Source organism: Diadema antillarum, unplaced genomic scaffold (assembly GCF_040938485.1).
Source record: "Diadema antillarum isolate AM-2024a unplaced genomic scaffold, OU_Dant_1.0 scf00000180, whole genome shotgun sequence".
NCBI classification, from domain to species: Eukaryota; Metazoa; Echinodermata; class Echinoidea; order Diadematoida; family Diadematidae; genus Diadema; species Diadema antillarum.
This window is the reverse complement of record NW_027271069.1, coordinates 755,259-772,593: the sequence shown is the minus strand read 5'-3', so window position 1 is coordinate 772,593 and position 17,335 is coordinate 755,259. Positions and strand designations below refer to the sequence as shown.

General features: G+C 39.3%; 1 protein-coding gene across 1 annotated transcript in view; it reads right to left on the bottom strand.

Moving 5' to 3' along the window:
• LOC139723066 (DNA topoisomerase 2-alpha-like) overlaps positions 1 to 16,839 on the bottom strand; it is a 36,193-nt gene extending 19,354 nt beyond the window's left edge. The window contains exons 1-14 of the mRNA XM_071634340.1: positions 16,424 to 16,839; positions 11,506 to 11,736; positions 10,334 to 10,421; positions 9,479 to 9,542; positions 7,591 to 7,736; positions 6,808 to 6,905; positions 5,663 to 5,875; positions 4,635 to 4,808; positions 3,811 to 3,912; positions 3,337 to 3,474; positions 2,466 to 2,522; positions 1,352 to 1,591; positions 661 to 897; positions 52 to 160 (exon numbers count right to left, since the gene is read on the bottom strand). Of these exons, the coding sequence (XP_071490441.1) occupies positions 52 to 160; positions 661 to 897; positions 1,352 to 1,591; positions 2,466 to 2,522; positions 3,337 to 3,474; positions 3,811 to 3,912; positions 4,635 to 4,808; positions 5,663 to 5,875; positions 6,808 to 6,905; positions 7,591 to 7,736; positions 9,479 to 9,542; positions 10,334 to 10,421; positions 11,506 to 11,736; positions 16,424 to 16,462 (1,936 nt within the window). The 5' untranslated portion in view covers positions 16,463 to 16,839. The remainder of the gene's footprint in view (positions 1 to 51; positions 161 to 660; positions 898 to 1,351; positions 1,592 to 2,465; positions 2,523 to 3,336; positions 3,475 to 3,810; positions 3,913 to 4,634; positions 4,809 to 5,662; positions 5,876 to 6,807; positions 6,906 to 7,590; positions 7,737 to 9,478; positions 9,543 to 10,333; positions 10,422 to 11,505; positions 11,737 to 16,423) is intronic.
• Positions 16,840 to 17,335: the final 496 nt, after the last annotated feature.

The following is a 17,335-nucleotide window of genomic DNA, read 5'->3' as shown; positions in this document are numbered from 1 at the left end:
AGTCTCCTGCTTTTCCCCCTTTTTTCATAACCTGAGAAGAGGAGGACAAACCTTTGTAGTATTTGACCTTCCATGTCTTCCAGTTGGCCGTCTCATCTTTCCATCTCTCAAACTCTGGCAGGGAGTAGAAGGACATCGTTGTCTCGCTAGGCTTGCTTGCCTGATTGATGGGATGGGGGAGGGGAGAGATTGAGAATTACAGACATGACTTTAACATCAGATTGCATCCCTGCCCTTCTTCACTTCTCTCATAAACTAGCACAGTTTCTTTGAAATCTTAAAGGCCTTTGTCCAATTTTCAATGGCACAAAGAGTTTGCCTGTCAATTAGTTCATTTCTTTAAAATACAAACCTCATAGACACAGATATAATTCACCTATCAACACAACAGCTTTATGAAAACAATACATTTCGTGAAACAGACACATCATTATGATTCAAATGACAAAGTGTCACAACAGCTGATGCACTAACAGGCAAAATAAATCTATAATTGTACAAATGCTAACTAAGATGTCATGGAGTATTGAGATTTAAGCTCTTTGCATCTGTACTGGGTTTTTAAAGAGAACAGAAGGGGGGGGGAGAAATGGGGGAATAGAGAAAAGATTGTCACGACAAGAAATCAATGTATGGGACTGAGCAAACACAACAAGGCACCTTGACAATGGGGGTGATGAACTCCTCAAGGAACTGGTGCTGGAGCAGCTGGGGCCAGTTGCTGTGAATGAAGTTGATGAGGAGTCCCTTGATGTGGGATCCATCCTGGTCCTGATCGGTCATGATCATGAGGCGGCCGTAGCGGAGGGTGCGCAGCGACTCGGGAGAGTCGTACTTGTGCTTATACTGCAGGCCCAGGATCTTGATGATGTTGTTGATCTCAGCATTCTCCATGATCTGCAAGACGAAAAATGAAAATAAAAAGAAAGAAATGTCATCACTTGAGGGTACTAATAGGACAACTATCTATTATAAGAGTGAAAAAGTAAAAGAAAACCATATTTTAATTCCAGAAGAAGGTGACAGAAAGACAGCTTTGATTTACATATGGGATTTTGCTGTCATAAGCTTTAACTTTGTCAAAATTTTGATATAGAAGGGGTTATGCTTGAAACTCATTGACTTTATAGGCTTACAGGCAAGAGTAAAGTAGAAGAGCTTTATATTTCACAATGGGCCCAAAGAACATGCTACTTGCTCATATCAACTTGTTTCCTTTGATTTGTCATTGTAAGTTCTGAAGTAATATATCTGACCTAAAGACAGATAAATCCCCTAGAACACAGACTAGAAAACACCCAGCACTTCGAGTAGACCAGTTTAGCCATGCAATTGCAAGAACTTGATTCACCTGCTTATGGGTGGCCTCTCTGACGTTCAACACCTTTCCCCTGAGGGGGAACACCCCGAAGTTGTCACGCCCGACCACTCCCAGTCCGCTGACTGCCAGAGACTTGGCCGAGTCTCCCTCAGTCAGGATCAGGGTGCAGTTTGATGAGTTGCGTCCGCCGGCATTATTGGCATCATCCAGCTTGGGGACTCCCTTAATCTTGGAGTGCTTGGAGGAGTGGCACTTCTTGTCCAGTTGGCTCTATTGGGAACAAGATATCAAATTATTATTATTATTTTTTTTTATGGAATAGTGAGACTCAAGTAGCATCTTTAAAGGCTGAAGAATACCTTCTTTCCCTCTCTAAGCAATATAGAGTGTATTTAGAAAATGACCAGACTTTGCTTCATACACTTGCGTCAATTTGGAATTAGTCATATGAGCGTCTCTTCATCAAACTTTAACATGCTGTCCTGAATGACCTTTGACCTGAAATAGCAGGTACTTTCTCATACAGCACTATATGATTAAGACACTCCCATTCCATACCTGCCCCAAGTTTGGTTGCCAGTGGATAAAGGATGTAAAGATTAATTGTCATGAGTCTTGCACATGTAGGTAACCTACAACTTGTGACCTTAAATAACCTTTGACCTCTGTGTCCGATTCTGGGACAGCATCAGACCCCACATGCATCTCTCGACTCAAGTTTGGTTGTGAATGGACAAGCAGTTGGAAGTTATTTGTCACATTAGAGTCTTACAGGTTTAACCCCTATAACATTTATGATAGACAGAGGATGGATGAACTCCATTTAGATCTCTTAGTTCCCCCTCTACTTCTGGTGGGCGAGACGAGAAGCGACCTTGCCAACAGCGGTTTGCGCAACAATTGGCAAAGCATGCACATTGAGAGATGTCATTCCATACATGAGGAAAGAAATCAAAAGACAAAGACTACCACTCCATAAACACATCTAAGCCCTTAACCACATTCATTAATCAAGAGCTTTGGGAGAAAAGATATGGCAGGTGTTTTTGTCCGTTTGTCCCCATCTCTTTCTATCTGTGATACTTATCATTTCAGCATTCAAGTCATATCACTTTGAAATCTTACTGGAAAGACAAATACTCACCTGGGCTTTGAACCTCATCCAAGACAAGATGTTTTCCACAATGCCACAATTTGTGGCCTGAATATAGGATTAAGAAAAGAAAGAAGAAAAAAAAAGGAAAAAATGGCAGGGGGGGGGTGGGGGAGGAGAGAGAAAAAGAGATTTCATAAAATACACATTACTTCACTCTTTACTCTTGTATGGCATATCTTCTTGAAAGCAATATACTATAAAGTAGAACATGGATGAAATCTTTACATCACTTAAATATCTACATGTCTCTTTTCTTTTTTTTTCAAAATCTACTGTTAAAAACTAATACAGGTAAAATCACTTTGTGTGCACCTTTCTGCAATCTTATTTTGGAATCTCAAAAGAAGGTGATATTCTGAAACAACTGTTTGTCTCTCGTTTATCTCTTCTTACTCTCCTATTAGTGCTGACTGCTGTCAATGCAAAATGCACTTCCTCTATCTTATAATCTCATTGAACTTTTGCTGCATCTATTTAAAATCAAAGAGATGGTTTCATTTTTCCATTTTTTTTTAATAGATAGCTTTGAAAGTCACAGAGGCTGGACCCTGGACTACAAATGGATGACTTTACAAAAAAAGACTTTAAAGCCTCTTGGCCCGCATGTCAGCATACTGCCTCTAAAATGGGACTTCTGACATGAGTCTTTACATGTACTGCAATACATGTGTATGAAGCAAGTGCTGCAAATTTGCTTACTGCACTTGATACATTTTAGCTTGAACAATTAGTTAAAGAATAAAATTCATACACTCACACATATTTTGGCTTCACACTGCATTTCTCAAAGTCTAATGTGACATATTACTGTTGTGCCTTAGTGTGGTGAGCAAGGAACACCAAAAGAGACAGGACTTACAGCCTTGATGAATTTCTCGCTGAGCTTGCACGAAGAACCAAACTTCTTGACCTGGAGGGTCATGTTTTCCTTGGTCTGCGAGTCAAATAATGGATTCTCAATCAAACAGTTCACAAACACCCATATATGGCTTCGAACCTGCAGCAACAAAAGACAAAGCCATATCATATTTCATATGACACTGATATAAAATCTAGCCTGGAAAATGGAGGAGCCTACAACAAGAAAGGCAGTACAGCTCCAGCCCAGACTGTAGAATACAAAGGCAACTATACAATTTTATAACAGCCACAAAAAGTCAAGAGTGAGAACCTGACTTTTGATCAAGAATGGTTCCAGTGGATGTAAAGATAGAGTTAAGTTGTAAAGATATTACAAATACAATGCCATGCCATAATGGAATCAAGAGTCATCAGGATACAATAACAAATTTTCTCATATTTTACCCATTCTACCTATTCATGTAATACAAACCTGGAATGGCTTGATGTTGATCCCTGCTTTGTTCTTTCGCTTCACTGTCTCTATCAGCTGGTTCACCACCTGGTCTGCTACATAGTCCACATGGCGTCCACCCTACATAATGTATCATAAGCATTTCTGTCAATACTAAAGCAAAGCAACACAGAGAGCCAACTGCAAGAGTTCTTACATGTCAACACATACAAAGACATAAGGGTGTGAATATGAGATATACATATCTACATTACATTTCTTTCTTTAATAATCTAAACCAACACTGATAGCAGAATTTCTGCAAAGCATAAATTTTTTGATAGAATACAGGTCACTAATAATAATGATAATGATTGTAATGTAAGATATGGTCTTATTTACCCAGGGTAGCCTCTAAAATACTAGCACTGCTCTCCCAGGGGGCCCTGTCATTATTATTACCCTAGCACTGCCAGGTACCCATTTATACACCTGGGTCGAGAGAGACATGGCGAATAAAACATCTTGTCCAAGGACGAGAGCATCAGGCAGGATTTGAACCCTACACCTTCCAGAGCCCAATCCAACATACCACAGAGCTTCAACTAACAAAGTGCTTCAACAAACAAACAGCTTTATAAACATCAAACAATATTGGCCATGACAATCCCCATACAGTGGAACCTTGTAATAAAGATGTTGGATATAACAAAACACTCCTCAAACAGGATGGTTTTGCAGATCCCAACACTATATTTCTTTGTCACTGTATCCTGATATAGTGAGAAACCTGATATAACAAGGTAATTGTCATGAGTTCACAGGTCCTCATTATAATGAGGTTGCCTTGTATCCAACCTTACCTTGGTGGTTGCAATGCTGTTGACGAAACTGACTTGCTGGAAACCCTTGTCACTGAGACATACGCAGACCTCCCACCTTGGGTTCACCTGCTCGTGGACCACCTTCAGGCGACGCCCTGTGTCATCCTCCTTGTCCTTCACGTACATGTCCACATAGGACTTGAACCCATTGACCTACATTGAGATCCCCAGAGCAGATAGATATACTGTGAGTCAATGGAACATTACCAAATGCCTTTCATCAAGTGAGTACAGGCGATTCCCATTATAACAAAGTCCTTGGGACTGGAAGTTCTATCTTGTTATCAATACTGAAATTTTGTTAAAGCTGTACAGTGAAGTACAGAAAGAACATTGAACAAAGAACACTTTGTTGTGCAGAGAACTTTGCTATAACCGTGTTTGTTATAACGGGAGTGCACTGTATTCTGTCATGCTCTGAAAAATTATCATGCCAATGAAAACAAAACAAACAAATCTGTGTAATCTCTTGAATGCAAAGTTTCTGAACAATATCAGTGATGTCACTTGTGGATGCAGGCAAAAAACACTGTCAGAAGTGTGTAGTAGTTGGTACATATTGCAAGTATATTTGTCACAAAGCTAATGGAATTCCCATATTTTTCTAGTCTTGAAGAAGCGATTGATTCCGTTCCTTGATCACACATTTTGTATGAGGGAGAACTGCATCATAAACAAAGAGAAAAAAAAAAACCCAAACTGGGCTAGTAGGGAGTTTCCACACATTGGCGACTCAGGAAGCAAGTAAAACTTTTAATAGGAGACACAAAATAATGAAATCCAGTAATTGGAAAGAATGAAGCATGATAGTGCTCATATACTCAAATCATGAAAGACCTGAAAGAATGAAAGCAATGCCATAATATTTCACACACAACTGGTTAAACTGCACAAAATCTCTTCCTCTGACATCATAACAGTTCATTTATGACATTCAGGCACTAACAATCAAGAAGGTAGTAAAATAAAAGCCAACTACCTTGGCTTTTGTTTTGCTGAGTACCTACCCCAAGGCGCTTGCCATTGAGAAACACCTTCAATCCCTTGCTACACCCAGCAACGTCATAGGCCCTACGGGTCAGCAGTGCAAGGACGTCTGCATCCAGCTCTTCCATCTTGAACTTGGCAAGGTCAGGGCAAAAGGTCACTTCTGTGAAGTCAGTCCCGTCGAACGGAGTGATCTTTGGTGGACTCGTCTTTGACATATTTGTGTGCCACGACTGAAACGGTATGGCAACAAAATAAAAGTGTAAGGATTAGAATATTTGAAATTGCGTATCACACCATAATACAAACTACCATTCATCTATCCATTTCTAAGAAAAATGCAAAATGTGTCAGATTATTTTTCTTTCTTTTCTTCTCACATTCTGTACTGCATATTAACAAATTTTATAAGCTGAAAACTGTTAGATCAAGTTCTTTTTTTTTCTATCATTTCTTGCTCAAGTAAGAAAATAACTCACGGAAATAGGCTACGTCCTTCCATGGAACTAATTTACTTGACATAATAGAAACTAAAATCTGAATCAATATTTGGCAGATCTTCTAGAGGCAAATGACAAGAGAAGAAAAGAAAATACATAACACTCTAAACACACATAACATAAAAAGCAGTCAAAAGGAAAAGTGCTCGACTGTGTAAAATGGTAAAAACTGATGCAACAGAATGCCTTCCCTCCACATGTACCTTTCTAACTGTCTTTCTTGCCTTCATTATTTCTTTCCACCTGTGATGTCTACAATGCTAACTTGATATTTCCGTCTGTCATGGTCTCCCTCCCTATCTCTTTGTCTGATCACAAAATGCAGCAGTGACTAGTTCCGGGATATATACTGTGAAACCATAAATTTTCGCATGCATTTGAATTTCGCAAATTTCGTGAGAGCAAAGATTCGCAAAATAAAAATGCATACGAAAGCTCTTGTCTACATTATACATTGAATGCCAGTGGCAATTACAGTAGCTAAAATTTCATGCTGTGAAAAAGATCATAGGCTTCAATTTGCAAAAATTTCTTGCTTTACAGTACACAGCAAACTCTCCCATCTGAACTCCCGTTCATTTTGACAGCGTTGTCTGAATCATTTCAAGAGATGCTGCAGCAAATGCTGCTGGGAATTGAGCGACAGATAATTTTTATTGACTAACCTGCTTGAATTTCTTCTTGTACTCTTTGCATGCGGTGACCACAGTGAACTTTGTACTGAAGATGTTGCACAGCTTTGCACCGTAGCCATTTCTGCCACCTGTCAACACAAGATCATTTTGCTTAATGAAAGACATCAAAGAATATAACTGGAGTGTATCAGCTCAAGTAGAGAGCAAACAATACATCAGTGGCACAGGAAAGTGACAGAAAACAGAACTACGCATTAAAAACACTGTTCACACAGTGTGTTGCCTCAATTTCAGGCACTGCCTAACTTTGCTGATGTAGTAGTGTGTTGATAATCAAATGCATGAAAAAACTGAAACACTTCCAGCAGACAAGAGTTTAGAGACTTATACATCTGGCCACTCATAGATTGTTGCTTTTTGAAGCATTCAGCATTATTTTCCACCCTAATTCTAAATTTGTACAATTTCACATCACTCTGTAAGCATGTGGAACATTGCTGCTCAGATATTTCAAACACCGTACAAAATGCCTATAAGATTTATAAAACACAATCACACACTGTTTGCAAAGTATGATTAGAGCAACTCAGTGTTCTTTGGCTGGCAAACAATTCTTGAATCTTATGATCTATGTACTAATAGGGTGCAAGGACTCATTATACAGTTTGACCTCCAATTTTCAGAAGAACTATCACATCTTTAAAATAAACATTCGCGTTGATGGTGGCATTCATCATATTTTCTCAAGGAATCTTGCAACAAATCCTGCAAAAACACTACTGTATGACATATTGAATGCATCATGGCACATACCTGTTACTTTTTTCTCTGTGTCATCATAGTTACTGGATGTGAGGAGGTGTCCAAAGATCATCTCTGGCACAAACATCTTCTCCCCTTTGTGCTCGACCACTGGGATGCCTTTGCCATTGTTCCAGATACTGATCAGATTCTGTTCCCTACACAAGACACACAGAAAACACATTACTGCATCGTGTTCAAAAATTTCAGCATATACAGGGTGTATCAAAAAAAAGTTACACTTTTGAAAAAATTGTCTAAATTACACTTCAAAATATTTTGAAGATATTTTCACATTTATGGATGCCCGATAGTCTCATCTATCAAGTGCAATCAACAAAATGAACTTTTATTCACGCTTGGCTGAACACTGACGTTCTTTGTCCAGAGTGTGAAAAATGACTTGCGCCAAATTGAAAGAAGATGGAAAATTCAGTCAGCGGTCCAAATAAGTGCTCCTATTCAAACAAATTGCTTTTCTGCTTAAAGCTTTGATTATGTTATGACAGTCTGAGATTTTTTTGTCAGTTTTATCGTAATTTTAATGATTTCATTTCTGAATCAATTGATGAAAATTAGAGTGTGTAATTACTTTAAGATCTTCAAAGCACAGTTTTCACAATAAACGGACATGTCAATACCATATGGCAGTTATTCATTAATGTGGTAATGGTACTAAATTCATCAAAATTCAAATCATTCATCCTATTAATCAATCAACTGATTGACCAATCAATCAACCAATCAATCAATCACTCAATTAATCAATTAATCAACCCATCACTACACCAACCAAAATAATTGCTAGTTAGTCATTGAGTCGTTCAATTAGTGAATCAACTCAATAATCAATTAATCACTTTTCAATCATAGAAATAATCAATTGGCTGATTGAATGAATAAATCAACAAATAAATAAGTTTTTCAAACATTGATTAGCCTTTAAGCCACGGGGGGGGGGGGGGGGGGGGTGATATTCCCTATGTCAATCTGCTACTTTTTATAAAACATACATACAATTGTGACTGACTGATTCATTGATTGATTGATGGATCGATTGATTGAATGCTTGATTGATTGGATTGATTTGACTGATTGTATTGATTGAATGATCTGACGATGCATTACTTTTGTACTTTTCTTCTTGAATGAGTGACTGGCATGTGGGTTCGATATGTCTGTGCATGATTTGTGATAACCGTGCTTAAAAGATCTTGATGTTGTTAATCAACCTTCCGTAACACAATGGAATCATTTAAAATGTGACAGAAAATTGTCAGAAAATTCCTTAACTATCATAACATAATCAAAACTGTGAGCAAAAGAGCAATTTGTTTGAATGAGAACACCTATTTGGGCTTCTGGCTGAATTTCCCATCTTCTTTCAATTTGGCGCGAGCCATTTTTCACACTCTGGACAAAGAGCGTCGGTGTTCAGTCAAGCGTGAACAAAATTTGTTTTGTTGATTGCACTTGATAGATTAGACTATTGGGCATCCACTTATATGAAAAAATCTTCCCAATATTTTGAAATGGAATTTAGACAATTTTTTTTAAAGTGTAACTTTTTTTTGATACACCCTGTATGTAAAGATGCAATGATGAAGCCTCTTAATTTGAAAGAAATGGATCCATTCTTTTCAGTACATTAATGGTAAAATCCATGCTGACAGATAAATTACATGAAAAATAAAAGGATGAATGGACATGCTAAAAACTGTACAAAACTGTCATAACTGAAAGAATTGTGAGAATTTAGCTGTATCTCCTCTACCTGACTCTTGAAAACAACAAAAAGCAAATGAGTCCAGCAAAGCGTGTTTGATTTGATGATACAAGGAGGTGGCAAACTGCTACACAATCAAAAGCTGAAAGACTTTTTAATCAAACAGGGTCTTACTTGTCAATGGTGATCTTGATGCAATTCATATTTGGGTCTCTTTGCTTGTTGTCAGCAGCATTCACTGTGGGGAGAAGATGCATTGCAGAATATACAATATAAGATGAACTGTTTAAAAAAGTTGGACATTGAAATGGAAATTGGTACAGGGTCAGCATCATCTACAATACAAGTTGTACTTGTACAACTTTGGATTTTCACCTTCAATGGCATATCTACATATTGCAAACTTGATAAATCTGTCTCAATTAATCAACAATAAATAATAACATTGAGCACAATTGCATTTTAACACAACCTGCTTCTTGGAATCTGACCATAGTGCTCTTTATGAACATCATGAGATCCTAGCATCAAACCCATTAATAGCGCTACATGTACATAGATTTGGCAAACATGTACGGTTGTACACACATACTGCATGTATGCATTTTCTCCATGAACCAAACATCACTTTTCTCATTTGTACACAAGCACACCTTTAACTTCCTGTCAAGAATCAGGTTATCTGCTTTTCGGCAAACTTTGAGCCCTCAAAGGATCCATGTGGGCCACACTGCTATCATTAGCTGGTCTTCATCTATACTGGAAATTACATGTACATATGCATACAATCTGTACCACACATTCATGGCACTATCAGTTCTGGATCTATAGAAGAATTTTCAGCATATTCAAGATATGTTAACCTCCAAAAAGCATTAAAAATCTACTATCTAAACCACAACTGAAGTTTGGAGGTACACCCACTGTATTGGCAACATGTCCTCGGCTTTCACTAGTAAATCAATACAGACACTGTGACCCAGTTGATGGAGATAGAAAATATGAATAGAAAGTAGAGCTCCGTCTCACCTAAGATTTCATCAAAGATCTTGTAGAGGCCAGGCACAAAAGTGACCGGTCGGTTGACCATCACCCCGTCATCGACTACCCACATTGTCTGCAAGAAAAGGTCAATGATTTCTTGGTTAAGAGTATTCTCTATGATGCACATCTTGTGGAAAGAACGATCCTGAAAGGATATTTTTGCAGAAGCATGATATCAGTACACGAGGAACAGGTAATGACTTCTTGGTGTGACTTCCACTTCTTCTGATATAACAATAGGACCTTTTAAATTATACAATTCATACATAAACTCCATGAAATAGTAATTCATTTTCTGCAAATCAGCATCTAGTACAGTCAGAGTCAGAGAGTAAACATATCTCTTGGTGTAGAATAACAGAAAATCATGTCTGACAAGAAATCTACAATTTGTGATCCTCATTTGCTAAGACAGAACACAGGTTTCCACACAGCACTGAGTTTATGGTCCAAATACCAAACTTAATGACACGTCCTTGAAAGCAGCTAACACTCATGTACAGTGGTGTAAGGTTGAAATTTTCTTCCACCAGCTACATCCTCACTTTTCTATTTGCAAACCTTTCACTTAACGAAAAACCAAAGCCCAAATATTAGTGTGAATTTGAGTGAAAGCAGCAATATCAGTTGAATACATCAGTACAGGTTTGAGGAAAATCGGACAATCTATTCAAAAGTTATGAAGTCTAAAAATGTCTGTGCCATCATCGTTGGATAAGGAGACTACTACACTTCCTGATGTCATTTGGATTTTACTCCAACTTTCACTGATGTGTTCCACTAATATTGCTACTTTCACTCAATCCACATTTATATTTGAGCTTTGGTTTCCTTTAAAACGAAGTACTGGAGCACGAATGAAACAAAGATCATCAAAGATTTGAATCAATCAAATCAAGAGGGCATGTAACCATGGCGTCACATCAGTTCTGCTTGAAAATGAGCTTTGTGACTGTAAGTGCAAAAACCTCATTAGGAACACAACTGTGACAGAAAAAAAGCAATTAAAGTTACTCCTGGGCCCTGTTTTATGAAGAGTTAAAATTGATCATATAGTTGATTTCAACTGTAAGTCTATGGCAGCCTGTGTGGTAAGGAAATTTAAAATCGATTTTATCTTTTGATAAAACAGGGCCCAGAAGTGGCAGGACCTGTACCTCTGTGACTGGTTCCACTGAACCAATGTAGGTATCTGGACGCAGAAGGATGTGTTCCAGTTGGGTCTTCTTCTGGTAGATCCTCTCCACAGAGAGCTTCTTTTTCCCACCTGGTTTGCCATCGCCGGAACCGAATGGCGGAAGGTCGGGGATCTCCTCCTTCACCTCAGTCTTGACTTCTGCCTTCTTTGCCGCTGCCTTTTCCTTCTCTCGCTCCTTATCAAATAGAGTCTGGGCACAGGATGAAAGACATGGGCAGCCATTGTAAGTCACCAACTTAGATGTAGAATTTTCAACTGCATTAATGAATAAAATGTATCCTTTCTGTTTCTCTTTTTTTTTTCCACCAGGCAAAGTTTTGCTACAGACTCCACCACAGTATTGGGGTCAGGCCTGAGGGATTAACATGATATACCGTAATGCTAATGGTCTAATGTCATCCGTCCATTAAGGCCATGGCTATGACAAAAGAAATGCCTGTGGATGGATGTCAAAGATATAGTGTGGCTGTATACACTGACAGGTATTATGAGCCAAATGACAGCATACAGTACCATTAAATGGACTGGTAAGTTCTGGCTCCTAATCCTATCACACAGAGTAACAAGTATGTATACTGTACACTGAATGCAACACTGCTCACTGGCACTGGTCCTATGGTCCCTGACCAGTCAAAATCACTGTTGGACCAGTAACGTTTTCAGGAGTGGACCAGTGAAAAATGGAAAACTGGGTACCTACAAACTGGTCCAACAGACAGGTTGAATCAGTAGAAAAAATGGGTTACAGTGTAGCGTGCAGCCCTGCTGATGTTTCATAGTGCATGATGGTTAGAACTACAACTACTGTATTGGTCCATCATCTGCTCCCAGTTTTTAAAGGAGAATTCCAGACAATTCTTTTAATTTCACATCAAGTAGTACATAAATTGATATGTGAAATAGATTCGTGGAATTCATTGTGGTCTTTGAGTAGATAAACCAATACTCTGAAAAACCCATAACAAATTATACTGAACAAGGATGATGACATAGGAGGCTCACATAATCTGGTAAGTTAGCAACATTTTTCACCTGCTTAGAATTTATACATGCTTTCTTCTTTTGTTTTGTTTACTGGAGCATCCAATCAAGCATTCTTAGGTCTACTGTATATGAAGCTATGTCATCATCCTCATGCATTGAGATTTTTTTTTTATGAATTGTGAAAAACTTTATTACTCATCGCAATCACTATTAATTTTGAAACTTTGTAGAACTAGACCTCTAGGTCTAGTAGTATCACCAATCAAGAATACATGTAGATGTTCAAATGCCAAGCATAAGGTCTACAAGTCATCTGGAAGTCTTAAAGCAAACTGTACAGATAAAAATTGCATTAAGCTTCGTGGCTTCACTTAATTAATTTATTATTTTTTATCTATTTCTTATTTATTTTTGGCAATGCATGCCTTCTAGAGGGTCTACCCCTCGGCTCGAAGATTTGCTGAGGTTACCTACAGGTGTACTCTGCTGGGGTAGAAATACAGTGACCAGTCAAAAAGACATCTGCCACAACACAACTCGTGGGTAACTAAATTGACGTGTTCACATACAACCCTTGGCCTTGCATGTTGATGGACAGGTTGATAATACATAGATGTCTACATGTATAGGGGTGTAGAGTAGAATTTAGACCATGAACTGTCTAGATTCTACTTACACGAGTGCTTCTTCTTCACAACACTGACTTAAGACATACCACAGTATACAGTAGTAGGTGTCCAACACATCGACACTGTACATTGAAACCGACCACCTCTTTATAGCATTGCGGGTAAAGAACAAACTTTCACGCATGAGACTACTGGGGATTCTTCACTGGGGATTATTGTAGAAGATGTCAAAATATTACTGTAAAACCTGATAATAAACGAGATCAACAGCAAAACAATGATACCGTGCATTATCAAAATGGCACATAGGAAAAGCATTGCATTCATTTCACATTGTGTATTGTTACATGTAAATGGAGGGTAGGGGTGCACGGGTGTTGGTTTCAAAACTACTACGTGAAACTGAGTGCGTCAAAATAACAACCCACGCGTTCGAAGCCATTATCTTGAAAGAGTGTACCGCAAATCGCATTTTCAGTGTGTGCCTGTGAATTCAGAGTATTTTCTATACATGTGATCTGTGAGTAAAATTTCAGGCAAATTGTGAGATATTTTAAATATCTATTCACAGAAAAACATTAGGGTGTCGAAGTGTTTACTGTTGGACACTCTATGGAAGCAGGAGCCCGTCAAAAACAGGGATATACGTCGCGTAGTAATTCGAATTGCTACACGACGTAAATGATTACGTCGTGTCATTATTCGAATTACTACGCGACGTAATTATTTGCGTCGTGTAACAATTCCAATTACTACACGACGTAATTCCGAATTACTGCTCAACGACTTCATGTCACGACATAAAATGAATTAGTGTCGTGTTGCAATTCATAATGCTACACAATGTAAATAATTACGTCGTGTGGTAATACCAATTACGACACAACGCAAATAATTACGTTGTGTTGTAAATAATTACAACACGACGTAATTCCGAATTACTGCTCAACGACTGACGCAGCGAATTAGCGTAGCGACGTTAAATCAACCAATGAAATCGTTCGTTATTTCCTCAGTGATGCATCATGGTGCACGTGCCAAAGGGCTAGACACTCATTTCCTACATCATGTTTGTCATTATTTGGATAGCGGGTATACCTTGAATACATATTTTCTGATACAATGTAGGCCCTATAATTTAGGTTATAAACATTTCATAGGATTGTACTGTCAATGAAATGCATATGGCTCGCTGTATAGCAGGGAGGTGGAAAGGAACTTCCACCTCCCTGCTGTATAGCCAGCTTCGGTTTTCACCAGCATGCAGTGAGCGGATTGCATGCGCTTCACTCCTCCTTGGTTTTCACACGCTATTACGAACGATCCCATTGGTTGAATTAACGTCCCTACGCTAATTCGCTGCGTTAGTCGTTGAGCAGTAAGTCGGAACTACATTGTGTTGTATTTATTTACAACACAACGTAACTATTTGCGTCGCGTTGTAATTGGAATTACAACGCATTGTACTACGTTGTGTAGCACTGGGAATTGCAACACGACACTAATTCATTTAATGTCGTGACATGAAGTCGTTGAGCAGTAATTCGGAATTACGTCGTGTAGTAATTTGAATTGTTACGCGACGCAAATAATTATGTCGCGTAGTAATTCGAATTACGACGCGACGTAATTATTTACGTCGCTAGTAATTCGAATTGCTACGCGACGTATATCCATGCTTTTGACGGGCTCCTGCTTCCATAACACTCAACCATACAACATGAACATGACATTTGAAAACAAGCCTGGGTGGGAGTCGAGGTCCAAGCGCGCGCGCACACACACACACACACACACACTCGCTTGCAAACTGCGTGCAGTTTCGCAGGTGAACATTTTTCCATGCCTCGCTCACTCGTCTCATCACTCAAATCAGTACCTCGCATTAAATGTAGCATCAGAAATAAAGAATGGATAATGTCTAGATTCTAGTAGGGTTGGGGGTACCACGTATCGACACCCTAAGGATCTGTAACCCCGGGACGCTCCGTATACACAGTTACACACTGTGGGAGCGTCCTGAGTCAATAGAGTGCTATATCGGTAAGCTTGAAAAAACATACACAGTCTGTCACAGATTTTCGCACCTCCGTAAGTTTCGAATATCACGAGGAAAAAACGTACTTTTATAGTATACATAAGATTCTTATCTAATTAATACCCTTCGTTCACCTTGTTCTTGTTCACACTGGTCCAATGATCTTGAAAAAACGTTTTTTTTTTCACGGCCATATACGGGTCCGTAGTCCTAGCTCCCCATCCCATTCACCATTTTCGAAATCAGTATGCAGTACACTGCGCACGTAAATATTCATGTGCTGGCGGAGTCGCAATGCGTTTAGCCTTCTGACAAGGCCTGCGCGCGCGCACCCACCCAGAAAGCAACGCAATATACAGCGAGAGGGTTTGCCAACAGTATGATAAAGCCTTGCCACAAAGCTACACGACTTGACGGCCAGCGCATGCGCACAAATCTCAAATCCATTGACCGTATAAGATGTAGTTCTCCCGAGTTCCTCTCGACCGAGTCGCATTTAACTCATCAAACCGAGCAGAAAGGGACTATTGCCAGAACCAAAAGTTGAACGCAGTCAGTCTTCAACATTACATCTTCACCTGTAAGTCTTCATATTGCAGAATTTTTGCGATTTCATATTGATTTTTAGGCGCTACACTTCGCCTGTCATGATCATGTCTGCTACAATGCGCAGCCCCAACACTGCGTGTTGGGGCTGGTCGCAGTTAAAGGATCTGTAGCTTGTTTATTCTAAAAATATAATACAAATCCGCCTAATTCTTACCTCAAATATGCCATAAATACTGCAGTTTTGAATGTCGTGACCGTCTCGTTGATTATGAATCTCCGTTTTAAAATAGCGCAATTTTAGTGCGTGCGTTCCGTTTTCTTCGCGCAGCTAAAAAGGGAACCTTGCGATCGACACCCCCTCTCCTCCATAGGTATACACGTGAATTTCACAGCATAGGTATACACGTGAATTTCACAGGCCATAGGTAATACACGTGAATTTCACAGCCATGCGTCGTTACTGATCGGATGTGTAATTTTTAGCTTGGTTTGTTTGAGTTTGATTTTCGTTTCTTCGTTTTTATTGTTTTTATAGCTAATGACACTTAATCCCGCGCGTACTTTTTTGTTCTATACGCAAACAGCCATGATACGCAGGGTGTCGATGGGAAGGTGCCCTGTCGATAGGTGGTGCCCCAACCATACTACTTTACTAGCCTACACGATGGTATGCTTACCACCCATTTCAGATCTCCGCCGGGTCCGTCACTCGCCATTTTAGTCTCCTGTTGAGTAGTTATGCTCTCAGTCTCAGTTCTGTGTGATGATGCGACTCAAGCCCTCTCCTTATCCTTCCTCTTCTATCCGAAGCGAAGTCAGGTTAACTCGACACCAGGCGGCCCTCTAGTACAGTCGCAAAGCCGCTGCGCTTTGTTCGCCAGAAGCAGGACCCGAAATTGTAGAAGTTGCCGCCTCGATAAGGGCGGCAGCAATCTCTTAATCTATCTAATACAGTGACGATTCAGGCTTCATGTGAAGCTTGACATCATGTAATCCCAAATGCCTGAGACAACTAGTCGCAAAATGACTTAAAAGTTATTGATTTTGGGTTTGAAAGTGGTCAGTCACTGGCTAGGATGTCATTTCGCAGACATGACTGTTCCGGCGATGGTTTGCGCACACGTAACACACACGGTACACACACACACGCTACACGCAGATGGGATACACACTAAAGTCGCACACCGCTGGCGCATAGGCGCAGAGCAAGCTCGAGGATCAGTAGAATCCTTCAGCACCTTCAGCGTGTGGGCGCTTTTCATCCCGCCTGCATACATTAGCGTACTTACGACCCGCGCACATACGAAATGCCCGACTGCGAGACGGGGACAGTACGGGGACACAACAAGAACTCATACGAGTTCTGTGGGGCACAACGTGCTATGACAAAACTGAACAACTCAAGTCGCTTAGCTCAATTTTAGTCGTAATTCAGACATTTCTTTACTTATTTACCCTACTGTAAAAGTATAAAAAAAACAATACTTTATTGAAAATTCAATCTTTTTTAAAATTTTGTTAAATTAACTTTTTATTCTTTCATTAAGCAAATTATGATTTTTTTAAAGCTTTAAAACTGTTTAATTTTT